General features: G+C 42.9%; 1 protein-coding gene across 3 annotated transcripts in view; it reads left to right on the top strand.

Annotated features, from left to right (window-relative positions):
* Window positions 1-2,398: 2,398 nt before the first annotated feature.
* Window positions 2,399-17,245, top strand: part of LOC129334349 (transducin-like enhancer protein 4) — a 163,601-nt gene continuing 148,754 nt past the window's right edge. For all 3 annotated transcript variants that reach the window (XM_054986408.1, XM_054986407.1, XM_054986406.1), the window contains exons 1-4: window positions 2,399-3,443; window positions 4,298-4,395; window positions 5,609-5,672; window positions 7,080-7,124. In XM_054986408.1, coding sequence (XP_054842383.1) covers window positions 3,399-3,443; window positions 4,298-4,395; window positions 5,609-5,672; window positions 7,080-7,124 — 252 coding nt within the window. In that variant the 5' untranslated portion in view covers window positions 2,399-3,398. The remainder of the gene's footprint in view (window positions 3,444-4,297; window positions 4,396-5,608; window positions 5,673-7,079; window positions 7,125-17,245) is intronic.

The raw sequence follows: 17,245 nt of genomic DNA, 5'->3' as shown, positions 1-17,245 counted from the left end.
ACCTGCTTTGGGGGGCCATAACATGGCCCCCCAAAGTCCAATCTGTCTGAAACTTGGGTGGTTGTTAGAGAAGGGTTAGAGGAAGGTCCCCACCAATTTTGGGCTTATTCGGTGGGAAGATGCCTCCCCCAGACGTCCGGGAAGACGGAGGCATTTTCCCATTGAAAAGCCGAATGAAAGACGAAAGAATCCCGAAACGTTTCGGCTTTTTTCTTTCGGCTACCTGAAACGTTTCGGGATTCCCCGAAACGTTTCGGCATTCCCTGAAAGAAGCCGAAACACTTTTGTTTCGGCATTCTTTCGGCATTCTGAATGCCGAAACGCACATCCCTACTTACAAGCAACATGATGGGCAAGCTTATTACCAGCCTTTGACTGAAATTTAGAAACTTTACTGGAAGTCATACAAAATGGCTTTATGGACTAGAATAAGATTCTAGGCCATCTTTTGACCAGCCCTTCCTGTCAGTCAATACTGTACTCAGCAACTCTACTAGTGCACCAGCATTTATTGCAGTCAACAGATAAATGTGGATGATATGAACCTCAGCACATCGTTAAATTTCTGTGCCTGAGGGCTCTGCTCAGATCTCCTTGACACATGTACATACATGTATTGCCCACATTTTATGTACCAGCTGTGGGAAATGCTGGGGTGGTACCAGCATACTTGCTGCCAGCACTCTGTGGTGTAAAGCAGGGAGCTGCCCCAATACCTCAAGCCTGTCAGCTTTGCTCAAAAGTAACCCCTGCTTTGGTCAACAGAACTGAGTCAACATGTTTAGGAGCAGGTTGTCCAGCAGGTGCCTTTGACAGCCTGCCTACTTGGGTTCCCCTAACATCAGGATCAGACCTGGGCTGACCCAGGCCTGGGCTGAAGGGCTTTCCCAGCCGAGCTTCGCTGCACGGTCATTGCATGGAGGGCTTTTCTGTGGCTCTACGCAAAGCCTGCTGCTGTGCGGGGAATGAAATCAAGACAGCTTAAGGAACTAGTTCTGCCGCCTTCTTCTCCAGCCCTTCCCTGCCGTTCAGCTTGTCAGATATGAAGCCGACCCCCGGTCACCCTCCTCCCCTCCGATTTTGAAATAAGGAACTCATACATTTGGCGGAGTGGGCGAAACATTTGCATCTGCGACGATTTCCCAATTAACCTCCGTGCAAAATCTCCTTGGCATCCGAGGGAAGTCCCCGATCTGTGCCGTCTAGATCTGTGCCGCCCCCCCCCCCAAATCCGACTAGCCCGCCGCCTCTCTGGAGCGAGGTCACTGGCGCTGAGTAAATGATCTCCGGCTAAATTATTGGTTTGAACAGCCTTCATTTCCTTCTGCCGTCTCTCCCTTTCAGTGCCAGGCGTCTTTGTGCCCAATTAACAGCAAGCCTTTTATGCCGAGGGAAATCCTGACATCTCCCTAAATGGAAGCAAATGAAAAGATCCCAATCTCCCCCTCTGCACTCCCTTCCCAAGGCTTTTATGTCCCTCTCTTTCTCGCTCGCTGCAGTGATTCAGTCCCGTTCACATGAAAATTATGCCAGCTCCAGTGGCGCGTAAAATTGATGTGAACTGAAAGAAGTGGGATCAGCGTGATCTTCCCTCTCTTGTCTCAACAGGGGTTTCGGCACGTTACACAAGGCCGAGCTTGTCTCTTTAAGGAGACATTGGCCCCTAATTAGTCCGCATTCCTCCTGGTGTGGGTGATACAGCAGCCGTGAGTGGCACTGGATGGGGGTGGGACCCGGGGAGTTCAATGGATCCCCTCTCCTCCCCCGCTCCCTCCGCACACCTCCCTTGTTGTGCCACCACCCAGCATACAAGAGCCAGCAGCGGTAGCAGCAGAAGCAACCACCCCACGTTACTTTGATTGACAGCTGAACAAATGTTTCCCCTGTTCGAACGCCGGCGCAATCGAACGTCAGCAATCTCAAAGCTCCACCTCAGGCAGAGCGAAGAAGGGAGGGTTGGGGGAGGGTCGCTTCAAACTGCTGGGTTTGATTGGCTGGCAGCAGAGGCCACGTCTTGTCCCCACGTGGGGGAATCAGAGCAGAGCCACCCCCCACCTCAGACCCGTAAGCCCATTTGTCAGCGGCGAAATGATGGGCATTAATACAGAACGGCGATTAATGAGTGGCCGATGCTGATTGGTCGTCTACGATACCCTTCATGGGAGGAGCGGCTGGGGGGGGGAACAGGCAGGAGGCTAAAGAGGCTTCGCTCACCCTGACGGGAGTGGTAGTTTATTTGGTTGTATTGTGCAGTAGAGGCACCGAGAATACGCCAATTAAGGACTACGTATCCCAGGATGCCCAGTGGCCTCCTTGTCTTCCGATTGTTGTGAATATGTATCAGAATGTTAATGATTTGCTGCTGCTAAATTTGGTCAAAGGAGTCACCTCGCCAGAGCGTGTTGTTAGAGCTGTTCAGAGCAGCGGGTTTGGGCTGCCGCTGCGGTTTCGTGTTATATTGTTCTGTGTTGCTATTTGCAAGAGTTTGAAAGGGAAAAGGCGAGGAGGGAAAAAAAGGGCAAAATAAACAAGTCAATCAATCAAGATCGCGTTTCTTCTTTTTAAAAGATATTTTTAAGGGGAGGGAGAACAAGAGCCTTTTAAAGGGGACGAAGAAAAAAACACAACAAAAGGTTATTGCATTTAGACCTTGAAGACGCAAACAATTACTTGGGGGGAAGACGGGAGTAACAACGACGACATTCTTTGCATCTCGGGAGTTCTGTAAAGAAAAGGATTTTTTCCTCTGCGCTCGCTCTCTCGCGTTGTGAAGGGTCAACAACTAAGATCAATAAAAGTTTTCAAACGGAAGAGTCGGCTGCCAGAGAGGCATCTCTGTGGGAGAGGATCGCCTTTAGTATGAGCGGAGTTTTCCTTTCCTTGGGTTGCTATCCAAGGCAGCGGCAGGAGGGTCAATCGCGGTGAAAGGAGAGCCCCGCTCAGACCGCCGGAGAGGGAGCCACGAACGAGAAGTCTTCCGATCCGCTGGGGCAGCCGGAAAAAGAACCTGCCGAGCGTCCAGAGACCGGGCCAAGCCGCCTTGGAACGTCGAGCCAGTCGGCCGGCCTTTCGGCTTGGGAGGGCCCTGGGCGTGGGAGCGCCGGAGCGGTGGGAATCGGCTGCGGTCTTTCCCGCGACGATGTCCGGCGGTCGCTGACAGCCCCTGTGGAATGTTGCAGCGGTCCCCTTCTGCCGCCTCTGCCGCCGCCGCCGCAAGTTCTTTCTTTCGTGCGCTCGCTCGACTCCCGGGGTGGGAGGATACGGGGAGAGTCGCTCTTCGAAGCACGAGCGGCGGGCAGCCCCGTCCTCCTTCTCTGCCGCCTCCTTTGCATTGTGGCCATTAAAATCAATGAGCCGAGTTTTCCTTCTGGCCCAAAGCACCCACTAAATCGGTTTGGATGATTCGCGATCTGAGCAAGATGTACCCTCAAACCAGACACCCGGTGAGTAGAGGCAAGCCGGGGTAAAGGGGGGGGGGAGAGACTTTTGTGTGGCTTGAGCCCGAGAACCCCCTCCCCCGCGCTCCTTTTCTCCTCCCGAAAGTCTTGTTTACAAAATGGGAGGGGCGGCCCTGTGCGCGGGGGGTGGGTGGGGGTGGGGGTGGAATAGACTAGAGCCGATCCCCGGGAATAAAGCCGCCTCTCTCCCACTCCGCTTTGCCTCCTGCTTGGAGAAGGCAAATGAGGGGGGAGGGAGAGTTGCGTGAAACAATTGAGTTGTGGCCATTTTCTTATTGTTGTCTTTGGCTTTCCAGGCTTGGCGATCGGAGGAGTGTCTTCATGGTACTTCCCGTCTTGCTAACCTTTGAAAAATTCACAGGGAAATTAACAGCCAGCCGGCGGGTTGAGAGTTCTTCGTCTAAACGCTTTTTTAATCTCCAAGAGCGTTCGTTTGGTCCTGTGATTTTCTTTCCCCACCCTTTTGGGTTTTTTGCCCCTTTCCCCCTTCACCCCATTTCATGGGGGTAGCGGGGATTTCTTCTCCCTTCCCCAAGCCTCGATTACTGCGGTTGGTCGCCCTCGATTAGACGCTTAGGGGGTGGAGAAGACCAGACTTTGTGCTTGTGTGGGAAAGCGAGAAAGGGCTCCCAAGACTGAAAGAGGAAAGCACTTGATGTGTGCGCCTATGCTTGTGTGTGTTCGCGCGCGCGCACGCACACACAAAGTGAGTTTTAATAGCTCTTTTCATGAATGATGTATGGGTGACCTCGACAGACATGTTTGCTGTGTTGCATGCACCAATGGGCTGGCAGCTATGGGGAGTAATTAAAACATTTCATTCTCATGACCGCTTCTAGGCACCGCATCAGCCTGCTCAACCCTTCAAATTCACCATTTCTGAATCCTGTGATCGGATTAAGGAGGAGTTTCAGTTTTTACAGGCTCAGTACCACAGGTAAAGCTGTTTACTTTCCCCAATCCTTGTGTTTACTTATCTTTTGTTAACTGTCCAAAGGCATGGGCATGTATAGATGGGATTTTTTTCTGGTAAAAGCTCATTTTCTCTGTATCAAGATGAAAGCAATAAAACCAAAACATACATTTCCCAGGGAGCAGCCCTCATAGAGCTAGCTAGTGGCATCGCCTCTCCTTTCCTCCTTGCCCCAAGCTTTGAGTTTGGACCACTTGACTGAAGGAGGTTTCAAAATATTACAAGAGTGCTTTTAAACATCTCACAGAATATGTTCACAAACACTTTAGAGATACTCTAAAAGGAGGAAAACCCTCTTTCTGAATGAATCCAGATGGAAGAAGTCTTTTGGCAGCAGGTTCGTCTGGGAAGCTTGCAGATCAAAGCACAAATCAAAGAGCTTGCATAGAGAGGATGAAGCAGGAATAAAGAAAAGCTTAAGAAATTGGAGGTCTGGGGCCTTGCTGGGCAAGGATTTCTCCCCATTCAACTTTTGGGGTGCAAATGATGGATTGCCTTGGCTGCTGCAGCTTTTGGTGTAGTTTAGGGGCTGCGTATGTTTTCCATCCTCCTTTAGATCTTGCATTACAATGTCAGGTGTGGATAAAATAGGATTGTACTTTGGAGCATTTGCTCATTGTCCATAGGGTAGAAGTTCTTTTCCTCTGCTTGAAAAACAACCTCTTCTAAGATCGTTGCTTCACCTTTTAAAAGGGGGTGGGGGAAAAAAAAGGACGAAGGAAGCTTTATTGCTCACAAGATGTCGCTTGTCAATGCTGTTGTGCTACTTTCTTTGAAAACCTGAAACCTTTCAACCCTTTTTGCTTTTGAGTGGTTGCCCCAAGTTATATTGTTCGTTTAAGTGCAAGCAAGATGGCCCATGTAAAACCAGTTTAATAGTGGCCCTTGGAAAGAGAATTAGACAATAGCAGGTGATTTTGTGCTTGGAAATAGTCAAGCTTCCAATCAATCATTTCCTAATAATTGTTCTCCTTTAAAAGATTCCTTGCCAAATGAGATGCATTTTCCGCTGTACCTTCAAATGTCCTGTTTGATGGATAATATATCAAATGGAGAGATGATGGAGACCCTTTAACAACTTGGATGACATGGTGCTGTTATTTTGCAGTTTGTGTAATAAAAGGTGGCTTATACGTACTCATGGATGTTGGCTTCTTTTTTGCTCCCCTTTGAACAGTTTAAAGCTGGAGTGTGAAAAACTGGCCAGTGAAAAGACAGAGATGCAGCGACATTATGTCATGGTAAGAAACCAGCAGCACAAATTCAAAATGTGCATGTTATGAATGTGGCTTATGACAATAAGAAAAATGCTCAGGTTATTGGCAGTTGCTCGCTGGCTAGCTTGTGAAAGAGGCAGTGCTATTAGGGAGGTTGCATTATGAAACCTTGGATGCGAAAGCTTTTCACTTGCTTGTTAACTCTGCCTTGATGTTTTCCTTTCATGGCACAATCCACCAGGAGCTGCGCATGGCTGAGCCTTTCTTGAATGAATAGATGTTAGTGCAGCATCCAGTGTGTACTGTATGGCAGGAGTTCCAGGCTGATTGTTCCTTGGGAGTTTACAGCCTGTAGAATCCTTCAAATTCTACTCCTCCTCTCTATGTTCTGATGAAAAATTATGAGCTTGTATAATGCATATCTAGATTTATAGGTTTACATATTGGCTTCAAGTTGAATGTTTTAAAATCTTTTCTTACTCCTGCACCTCCTCAACTTGTGAAATGCATCTACGTTTCCAAGAAATAAATTTACATTTTAAGAAGAAGTCAACGCTCTCAGTGTAAATCTTGCTTCTTAAACCTGTTGCTTACATTGCTTATGAGCTACCAGTTAAAGTCTTCCACATCGAATTAAGGATATTGGTGGCCAGAGTCGGGGAAAGGATGTCTATGATTTGCCTTTGGTAACAATTGGCATATGATGAAGTCTCAAAATACCAGATTTTCTGATGGATTATGACAGCACCCAAAGAGCTGTTTTCTGTCTGTTTTTTCTGTGCTTATATGAGGAAATAATTGGTTTCTTTATATGATGGAGCGACTGTTTAAGGAGGACAATAACCTTGAGATATGCCGCCTTCTAGCCAAAGCGCAAACTATCCATCAAAGCTTGTATTCTGGCCTTCAAATGTCTAATGTGCCTAGCAGAGATGATGCTAGCTTGCAGAATCGTGCTACCCTACGATATAAGAAAACTGGAGATTTTTTTTTTAAAATAATGGTATATTTGCTTTGAATCCGAATTACTATATTGTTTTCCAGAAATCAATAAATTTAATTGAAGTCATTTTATATCTTAAATTTAAAATGCTGAATAAGTTTTCTCTCCATTGTTGATTTATTATCTTCTCTCTGCTTTCTTGTACTTCTTAACATTTTTAGAATCTTCAGTTACTTCTATGGAACAAACAAAAAATAGTTATACTTGAACTCATCTGTTCTCTAATAATTGTAATTTTCTTTGTTAGTATGCATGTGACTGGTTCTTTCTTTGTGAAGTTCTTTACGCAACCTAGTATTAAAAACAGATGAACAAAAATCAAGCGTATGTGATATTTGGCAAAATTGGAACATTTAGCTATATTACACTGTGTATGCCTAATTAGATGCATTTGTGTGAAATAAATCCATTTTACTTTTTTTTTTTAGTATTATGAAATGTCCTATGGGTTGAATATAGAGATGCATAAACAGGTAGGTGAAGAATTCTTCTGTTTGTGTAAAGTTACAGTTAATTTCTTTTCAATCCAATGTATCACTTTCAAATTGCAGTCAAATAGGTGGATTTTTGTGGAGGGAGGGGGAGGTTAAATCTAATCTTTTATGTTGTATAGATTTGTGCAAAATGGTGTAGTTGATTGTGATTTTATGTGAGCCTCCCCTCCACTGAGAGAAACAAGGGGATCTCGTAACACATACATGAATTATTTTGGCTTCCAAATAATCCGGTTGTCGCAGACTGGTCACAGACTGATGACAGAATTAGGTTTGTAGGTTCAAGTTTGAGTTGTAAGCTGCTGCTTTATAGAGCAAGATAAATAGAAGGAAATGGTCCTGAGATTTGTGTATGCTTACGGGGCTATAGACTTCATTTAGTCAAATGATCTGTAAGCTGGAAAACATACTGGGGTATGTAGATTGACAAAAGAAAATCGGTGCAAAATGATGTAGCGGACCCCCGAGGGTATTTAGTTGAGCCTCATCAAGAAATCGTGCACCTTAGTTCCAAACATTCTCCATAGAAAATGAGCTCATACTGTGGTTTAGCCTTGTGCTGTAGACTGCAGCAATTAGGCCAAGATTAGCAGGTTAAAGTGCGATAGGGTAAATTGGACTCTTTCTTGGTAATTTGCTGTCTGAGCATAACTTTTACAGGTGGGGAAGCAAAGATACGACTTGCTTTCTAGATAGAAATGTTGCTTTTTTGTTAACATTTTTCATTAGTTTCAGAAGTGTGCGAGATAAATTTCCTTGGCATGTTGTGGAAAAAATGGAAGGATAGAAATAGAAAGACCTTGACATTGCACAATGCTTGTTAGTGACTAGAGTTGAATTTTATGCTTGGGAATGTTTAAGTATTGATTTTGGTTTTATAGTTGTCTTAGTTGTTTTTCTATCTGTGCTTCAAGAGAGAGTCACAATTGGAAATCTACTACAATGAGTGTAAAATACCAATGTATTCCTTAAAGCTTCCACCCTCAAGTTCATATTCTATGATGTAATGGCTGTGTTTGACATTTTAATAGTGATGAGTATTCACAGGACACAATTCAACTTGTGAGCACTAAAGGTAATTGAAAACAAATGGGTGTGCACATGCGGGGCAGTGGAATTCTATCCTCTGTCTTAGGATGGCTTTTTAAGTCAGAAAGGAACTGTTGAACTACGTGTGAACAGATGAGTGGTATTATCTTTTAGTATATTATGTTAACATATTACATATGCAAATGAAATTCATAACCAGAAATTCCAGTGAATTTATTTACTACATGGTTTCCTATAGATATGTGTAGCTATCAGCCAATTGTTCCATGACTCATATAGAAATACAAAATAAATGTACATACCTCTCAGGGTTCTTTTAGAGGAAGAAAAAGCCTAGATGCGAAGACAGTGATTATACACCACACTTAAAAAAAAAAAAAGAGCTTAATTTTTATTTCAAATATTTCATTTTGGAAACAACGGAAAATAGAGGGCTATTATAAAGAAATGTCATATTTAATTTATAAACATATAGGTTTGAAAGGACTGGGTTTAATTAGAGCAAATTTCCCCCCATTACTATAATTTCTCTTCAGACTTGAAATGTGAACCCTACTCCCTGATATAAAACACTTCTTAATATTTTATTGTGTACTGATGACTCTGATGAAATACAACAACAAAAAAAACCCCGTTTTCATAGCACATCATTCTCAGAATCCGATCTCCTCCTCTCTCTCCTCCACTTATTATGTGGACTTGGTAATGAACATCGTAGCCTCTCTCTTCCAGCTTGGAGACCTGCAACATCCTGTTCAGAATGTTTCCCATCTGACATTATGGAAAGACTGAAGGCTGCCCTTTCCTAGGTCTGTACAGACACTTCTAAGGGCAAAAAGCCTTTAGAGCCTCCATCTTTAATCCTTCAATCTTTCTTTCTCTCTCTGCTCCCCCCTCCCCACACAGTGGAGGCTGAGTGATCTGCCTTTTTGGATTATTTGTGGGTTTTGTTCTTATATTCAATCATATAAAAATCATGAGGGTAGTTTATCACATTATGGAATACAGACAGCTCTGCAAACCACCTACTTAATATATTTTTCTCCCTGCCCCCCCCCTCCCCAGCACAGAGGCCTATCTGTCTTTATTTGTTTTCCTAGGCAGACAGCCTTGGTTCCTCTTAGCTTCTTTTCCAGATGTAGTTGCTGGATACCCTTGTAATGGAAAGCAGGCAATAATGCAGTGAAGTTGCCCTGCGGCATAATTGGGCCTAGTTCTCAAGATCAGGTTAGGCTTATTCGCTTATTAGATTTGTGTCTCAGAGGGTTCAAACGTAGGGCTCCCTGGAGTCCTTGGAAGTACCCTAGTAATTGGTGGCCCTGATATTTGAAACCTTTGTTTATTTTTCTGTTAAAGTGTCTGTTCTTCTTTGCTGCTCCCAGCCACTGAGTATTTATTTTTAAAGAAATTTTTCATTGGTACAGAAAATGATGGTTGTGATGGAGTCATGGCTCTGTGATTTAGCAAACTGATAAAAGGATAAATGTGCAGAGAGGTGTCTGTCTCTCTCTCTCTATACGCACGCCTTGAGGGTGGGATGGGAGTCCACAGAGGGTGAAGAGGATGTGGTGTGGTTTCTTTATTTCCCCTCCCCCTTTCAAAAGGCAGATCATCAGTCATCCTGTGTTGATTTTGATAGAAGACTATTAAAGTGAAACCTATGGGGAATTTGTCATTCTGAAAGGAAAGCTAATGTAATTAGTACCAATTAAAGTACATTTAGTAAATTGGATTTAATCTTAATTAAGCCTGCATAATGTTGCCAATTTTTAACAATTATGTTTGAGAACATAATTAATTTAGATTTTGGTAACTGAGTAAATAGCATTAGACTTGATAAAATTAGTTCTCTGAATTATTTTGGCTTTTTAAATTAAAAAGTACAACCTTGGTGTGAGGTATTAAAACCTAAACCTTTATGTTTTTGGCAATTTATGCTAAGATAAATAGAGTAAGACGGATCTGTTGGAGATGCCAGATAAAAAACTGGTTGCGATTTTAGTTTGGGAAATGGAAGTAAATATCTGTTGTGCTGTCTGGTACTCGAAGTGGTTAATTAGGCTGTAATTCTGATTTATATTTGCAAAGGTGTAAATGTTCTGAACTTCGTAGGCCTTGCTTATAAGTTCATGATCAGGGTGTGACAGTACCAAGCACGAGAAGTTTTTGTTGTTTTTTAACTAAGTTGAATAGTATATGTATCTACAGTTAGAAACATGAGTGTGATAAATTCTGTTTTTCTTTTTGATCTTTGAATTGCTTCATTATTTCATAGTATATATAGTCAAGCAAACATTTTAGCACTATTGATATGATATTTGTGCTTTCTCTGCCAAAGAAAAACCGGCACTCGGTTGTAAACAACAGATTGCTATCAACCAAACCAGTAGGAAGTTAGATAGGGGGGAAATATCTTTTTTTTTAATGACTTGAGCATACAGTAGGTCTTTGTTTTTCAGTTAAACTCTTGTAGTTGAAAGAATCTCAAAGAAACTGATCTCATCTTCCTATGGATCTTTTTGGAAGTTCAAACATTGAAACTAGCCATTGAAAATGAATGACATGATTATTTCTTTGTAAAAAAAAAAATCACAGCATTCTCCATCACCGCCATTTCCCTTCAATCCATGTAAATTTTATTACAAGTCTTAGGCAACAACTATTTGAGTGCTGCTAAAATATTAATTGAGTAGAAATGAAAGGGCTCTGGCCAGCTGATAGGATATCATAATCGTAGCTGCAGCAGTCGATGGTAAATGATGATAAATGGCATTAGGAACCTTTTAGCAAACTGTAATAACTACAAGGAGGGAAGCAGTATGGATTTGCATTATATCTGATACCCTCTGGTACCAAGTGGATTGCCAATACTGCTTGTTTAGCATTTTCTAAGGGCAATAGGATATTGATTTCTGACTTACAAGGAACAGCTCTATTTTCACCATTGAAAAGTATTGCAGGTTGTTAAGAAGAAATTGACTTGAAGAGGCCTGACTGCTGCCCATCATGGAGCAAATAAAGCAAAACTGCCGAAGCATGGTGGTGCAGTGAGATGGGGCCCTCAGCAATTTGTTGCTATTAATTTACCATGCTCGACAGCAAATCAATCGGCATCTACTTCATCTGCTGGAGAAAATGCTGTCCAGGGCAGATAAAAGGCCCTGCGTAGTACAGGGAATAGACTGGATTGGCCAAATGAAGGCTGCAGTTAATGTGTAAATAAGTGAAATCAAGGCCTCCGTTGCAGAGGAAGCTGTTTTTAATTAGGTTGGGGCTTTATAGTGAGCTATTTAAGAAAGTAGCATAGAGGTTGGAGGGGAGGAAGAGATTTAACACCAACTGTGTTAATATATGGCTTGTATATGACATCCTAGCCTTGAGTCTACTTACTGCTTTAGATTCAGTAAACTATTTTGGTTGAAAGACTAAAGAAGGGAGTCCATTTGTTTAACTCAGAGCCAAGTTTTTGTCTATTTTTCATCTGCCTGGCTACAGAAAGCATATATCACTGAGAACTGCTGGTAATATAGCAAAAGTGTTTTTGTGTGTTCTGATAATAGGGGTTTGGTTTTATCTGTGCGTGCGCGTACATATTCTTCAACTAGGCAACATAGGCCAGCCTCCTTGCTTTGTATGCAATGCATACAAATTGCTGCCACTGAGAATCACTGATGCTCTGGACTAGAGATGGGCATGAACCAGAAAAAAATGAACAGTGCAGTTCATGATTTGTCGCGTTTCACAAACCACAAACTTTCACGAACCTGCCCCAGTTCGTGAACCGGTTCATTTGGTTCATGAAAACGTCGCATCCAGGTCAGCAAATCGTCATTTCTGGGCCTGCAGAAGGCCACTTCCAGGTCAGCAGAAGGTCTGCAGGATTCCTTCCCCTGTTGCCTAGGAAACTGATTGATCGGTGCCAGGCTGTCTGCAGTGACAAACCAAAAAAATGAACCAAACCAGCCTAAAGTTTGTGGACGTTCGTCAGAAACGGGCTCCGCTGAACTGCCGGTTTGTGAATCACGAACTGGCCCGGTTCGTCATGAACTTTGGTTTGTCAGAAATGGGCTCTGATGAACTGCCAGTTCGCGAATTACGAACTTTGGTTCGTATTTCAGTTCGTGCCCATCTCTACTCTGGACTATAGGTCAGCAGATGCTGCCAAAGTGGGGAACAGCTTAATGTGCAGATCCCCTGAGTGTTGGAACTCTATGTGCATGTTGGGGCTCCCATGAGTCTAAGAAATCTTTGTCAGAAGGGAATGGCTATTTTTACACTCTTCTCACATATCTTGGTAATCTATGGAAATTCCAAAACATTTGTGTAAAGTTTAAATGGTGTTCCTGTTTTGTGTTTTTTTGACTTTCTGGTTATCCAAATGTTTTGCCTTGCAAATGAGGTTGCACATGCAAAGCAGAATTAGAAAAAAAGTGTGTATGTTGTACTTGGTGACTTGCGATATATTGTTTTCCATTTGAAGGCAAGCTGGAGATCCAACTGAAATTACACTGCTTGAATTTTCTCTCCATTCTAAACAGTAGGAAAGATTTAATCAAGATACAAGCAGCGAATAGTCAGAAGAAAACCTGGAAAGTTTTAAAATAAAATAGGTTAGAAGAAGAAATATAAAGACTACAGCATATCATGGTGTTAAGGGAAGAGGAGAACGCTACCTGTAGGTTTTTCATCAGATTTCAAATTATAAAAAGTGGATTGAAAAATCAGCAAGATAATCCAACAGTATCTACCCTAGCTTAAGAATATTCCCCATGTACGTGTCGAGTTCAACCAGATAGTTAATTTTAGGCTGACGCACACAGTGGCCACATACAGTGGGAACTCTAGTATTTCCGGGTAAGAGGATAGACTGTAGGGGCTACCACATATGTGCAGTTAAGTTGCACATAATGTACTGTGCAGTCAAGTCATAGCCAATTTGTGGGTGACCCTATAGGGCTTTCAAGGCAAGAGACTTTCAGAGGTGGTTTGCCATTGCCTGCTTCTGCGTAGTGACCCTGGACTATCCTTGGTGGTATCCCATCCACGTACTAACTGGGGCTGACACTTATTAGCTTCTGAGATTTGAAAAGATCAGGCTACCCTGGGTCATCCAGGCTAGGATGCTACTTCAAATAGAGCTCCACATATTGGAGGAGAGAATTTGGCAGAATGACCACTTTTTGTACTCAGCAGAAAGGTAGGAAAATAGTAATACCACAATTGAAACAAAGTTACTTTTTGGTAGAGATTTTTAAATGCTATTGAAACAGGCCATTTAAGCAAACATTTTTAAAAATGAGAGAAACATCACTAGTGAATATTATCATATGAGTTCAAGTAGTCTCCTAAAATAACCTTCATTAATATAAATGCTCCCTCCCACATTGATAAGGTGGAAAACTGATGGGCTTCATTCAGACAATATGAAAAACTATTATTTAATTGAACCCCAGTGAGCTGAGATGTTTGAATGCAGATAGCCCCAAAAACCACAGCTTGTTTGCCTGGCATCATTCTGGAATTTCAAAGCTGGGATTGCAGCTGGCTTGTTAACCACAAGTGTGATTTATTGTGATGTCAGACTTAACAAGCAATTTGTCAAGCAACCTGTTGTTTGCAGCCCCCTGGCCATATAAAAAAGCAGCAATTAGAAGATCTCCATATGGAAAAGCAGAGGGGAAGCAAAGAAAAGTAATCTAAAGTATTTGAACAAACTAAGATCTGTTACTCATGTCAGGCAAACCACAATTTGTTGTCAAGATATCTTGGCAACTTCTAAAATATAGAATCTCCAAGGCACAGATTATATCCACAGTGGTGTAAATTAGTGAACCTGGAGCATATGTGATTTCTGTTAGTTGATCATGAATGCCAAAGATTTGTTCTTCCAGGGCTCACGCACGTGAATCTTTAGTGGTTTCATAGAATTTTTGAGAGCAAGCAATTGTTAGGATGGCTATTGAGGTTGAAATGCCTAAAATCGTGTCAGAATAGATTGCTAAAATAGATTATTTCTTAAAAAGGCAATATTTTATCACAGTTATTCTCATTAGCCCAATTTACTAGCATTGCCTTACAGATGATCTTTGTTGGGGTAGGTCAGCTGTTGTTATTAGACCTCACGGCTGTGGTCGACATGGTTGATTATGATATTTTGATCCATTGCCTCGCTGGCGTGGGGATACGTGGGACAGACTTGAAGTGGCTGGACTCCTTTCTCCTCGGCTGGGGACAGAGGGTAGCGCTTGGAGAGCAGATGTCGTCACACCACCCTTTGGTGTGTGACACCCCTCAGGGGACGATTCTCTCCTTGATGTTGTTTAACATCTATATGTGCCTCCTTGTGCTGGGTTTCCACCAGTATGTTGATAACACCCAGCTCTGTCTGCTGATGGATGGCCAATTGGACGTTGCGTTGGATACCATGGCCAAAGGTTTGGATGCTGTGGCAACACGGCTGAGATAGAGTCGCTTGAAGCTGAATCCTCTGAAGATGAAGGTCCTGCAACTGGGCTGTGGGATGATGAGTTCAGAGATCCAGCTCCCAACCTTTGATGGAGTGCAGTTATGCCTACATCGACAGTGAAGAGTCTGGGTGTGATCCTGGATGCCACACTTTTGATAAAGGCCCAGGTCATGGAGATTTCCAGGTCTGCAGTTTTTATCTTTGGCAAGTCAGGTAGCTTGCACCCGGTTTCTCCTTCCAGGACTTAGTTTTTGTGATCCATGCAACAGTCACCTCCAGGTTGGACTGTTGTACATAGGGCTGCCCTTGGGCCTGACCCCGTAATTGTAGCTGGTCCAGAATGCAACGGCGCATGTTCTTATGGAGATACCTTTTAGAGTACATAGCCATCCAGTGCTATGTCAGCTACACTGGCTCCCAATTGAGTTCCAGATCCAGTTCAAGGTTCTGTTTTTGACATTTAAGGCCCTTAACAGCCTGGGACCAACAGTCTGTGGGACCACCTCTCCCAATATGTCCCTTGGAGGGCTTTGCGCTCTGCAGGTAAGCAGTTGTTGATGATCCCTGGCCCAAGGGATGTTTGCCTAGCCTTGACCAGGGCCAGAGCTTTTTCAGCTCTGGTGGTAGCCTGGTGGAACGCTCTCCCAGTGGAGATCCAGGCCCTGCGGGATTGGTAATGGTTCTGCAGGGCCTGTAAGATGGAGATGTTCTACCGGGCCTATGGCTCAGATGTCAGCGATCTGTCCCTCCTGACTGCCATTTTCTACCTATGCTCCGTCATAGAATTTTTGAGAGCAAGCAATTGTTAGGATGGCTATTGAGGTTGAAATGCCTAAAATCGTGTCAGAATAGATTGCTAAAATAGATTATTTCTTTAAGAGGCAATATTTTATCACAGTTATTCTCATTAGCCCAATTTACTAGCATTGCCTTACAGATGATCTTTGTTGGGGTAGGTCATTTTTTTGGGGTAGGTGATTTTTTCTTTTTTATGTGTATTTTAACCTTGTGTGATTTTATTATTGTGACCTGCCCTGAGCCTGCTTGTGGGGAAGGCAGGCTATAAATGGAATAAAATGAAAATGAAATGAAGGAGAATTATTTGAATAATTAGATATTCACATAATTGAGAATATATAGGGTTGCCTTGTGCTGCAGTAATATATGGTGAATATGAATGTCTTATTTGCATCAAAACTGAGGGGCTCTGCTATATGCATTTATGCTTTTTATGCTCTTGCTAACATGGCTTGGCATTGGTATGTGCACCATAACTGTGAACCCTTTCCTGCTCAAGTGTTGGGTCAGATCCAACAATGTTTCCATATATGGAAGGATTTCTGTCTGTGGTGCATGACTTCCTTCCCACCCTCTCCCACTACAGCTGAAAATCCCCCCTGAAATGCTTCCCCCCCTCCTGTGACATTTGAGAAATGTTCCATTGCCTTGAAGTCAAAAGCTTCATGGGTAGTCAGATTGTGCAGCAATATGCATACTTGTTCCCTGGACTGCTGCCTGGAGAATACAGAGGTCTATGAGAATATAGAAGTTGACCAATCCTCCTTTCGAGCAACAGTTCTCAAGCTCCTCCAAAGGATCCCGTTTAAATTAAGGCACACAGTATTTTGTTGTACCCTGTTTGGATCTCCCAGTATATGTTTTGAGAGATTGGAATTAATGATTTGTGAATTCATATAAAGAATTTTAGCAAGATGATTCACATCTCTTACACAGATAAATTTATAATCCCTCTTTCTAAATGCTTTGAGGGAAATAACAGCTGTATGTGCACAAAATATGTTGGCATAAGATTGCCAGCCCCCACTGCCACTCAGTTTGCTGACGGGGGACAAATGGGGCACTTCCCGGTCTTCATGGGCTTTTCTGTACAGTGTTATGTCACTCAATGTGGCAATGTCATCGTATTGCTGGTATTTGGGCAAAACCCATAAGAGTCCAAACACCAGAGCAGTTCTGATTTGACATCACTACTGGAAGTGATGTTGTCATGTTCTTAGAGTATATGCACATGTTCATGCAAAGGTGGGAATTTCCTACCCCGCCACCTTCCCCCCACCCATCCTGGTTGCAAAGGGCAACCTGGAAGCTCTGCATTGGCAAGGGGGGAAGGGGGGACGGAGTTATGAATGGAAATCTGATTGTGATTATGTCCTTAGTGGTTTTCTGAGGAACAATTTGTGGGGCTGCTTCTCCTGTATACAATACTGGATGTGGTATAATAGAAATATTTAGTTGCATAAACTGTGCTATTTTTTCACCACAGAACTTAGTTGATTATAACTAAGTTACAAACACCCCAGCTGGTGGTTTCTGTGGATTCTTGATTAAATAGGACATGGGATTTGTATATGTAAAAATCTTTTCTAAATGAATGAAGTGGGGGCTCATTTGAGATTTGGTCATCATCTCAGTGATGCTAGACTATTTTTATTTCCTTTCATGGAAAGGCTATGTTTTGGGATTCTTGAAAAAAGAGGAAAAGTGTGTGTGTATGAGGAGGGGTAAATACAAATTAGAGTTGGGCACGAACTGGGAAAAAAATGAACTGTGTGATTTGTGGTTC

This window comes from Eublepharis macularius, chromosome 8 (genome assembly GCF_028583425.1).
Source record: "Eublepharis macularius isolate TG4126 chromosome 8, MPM_Emac_v1.0, whole genome shotgun sequence".
NCBI classification, from domain to species: Eukaryota; Metazoa; Chordata; class Lepidosauria; order Squamata; family Eublepharidae; genus Eublepharis; species Eublepharis macularius.
Note: the sequence above shows the minus strand (reverse complement) of the source record. Positions and strands in the feature narration are given on the sequence as shown.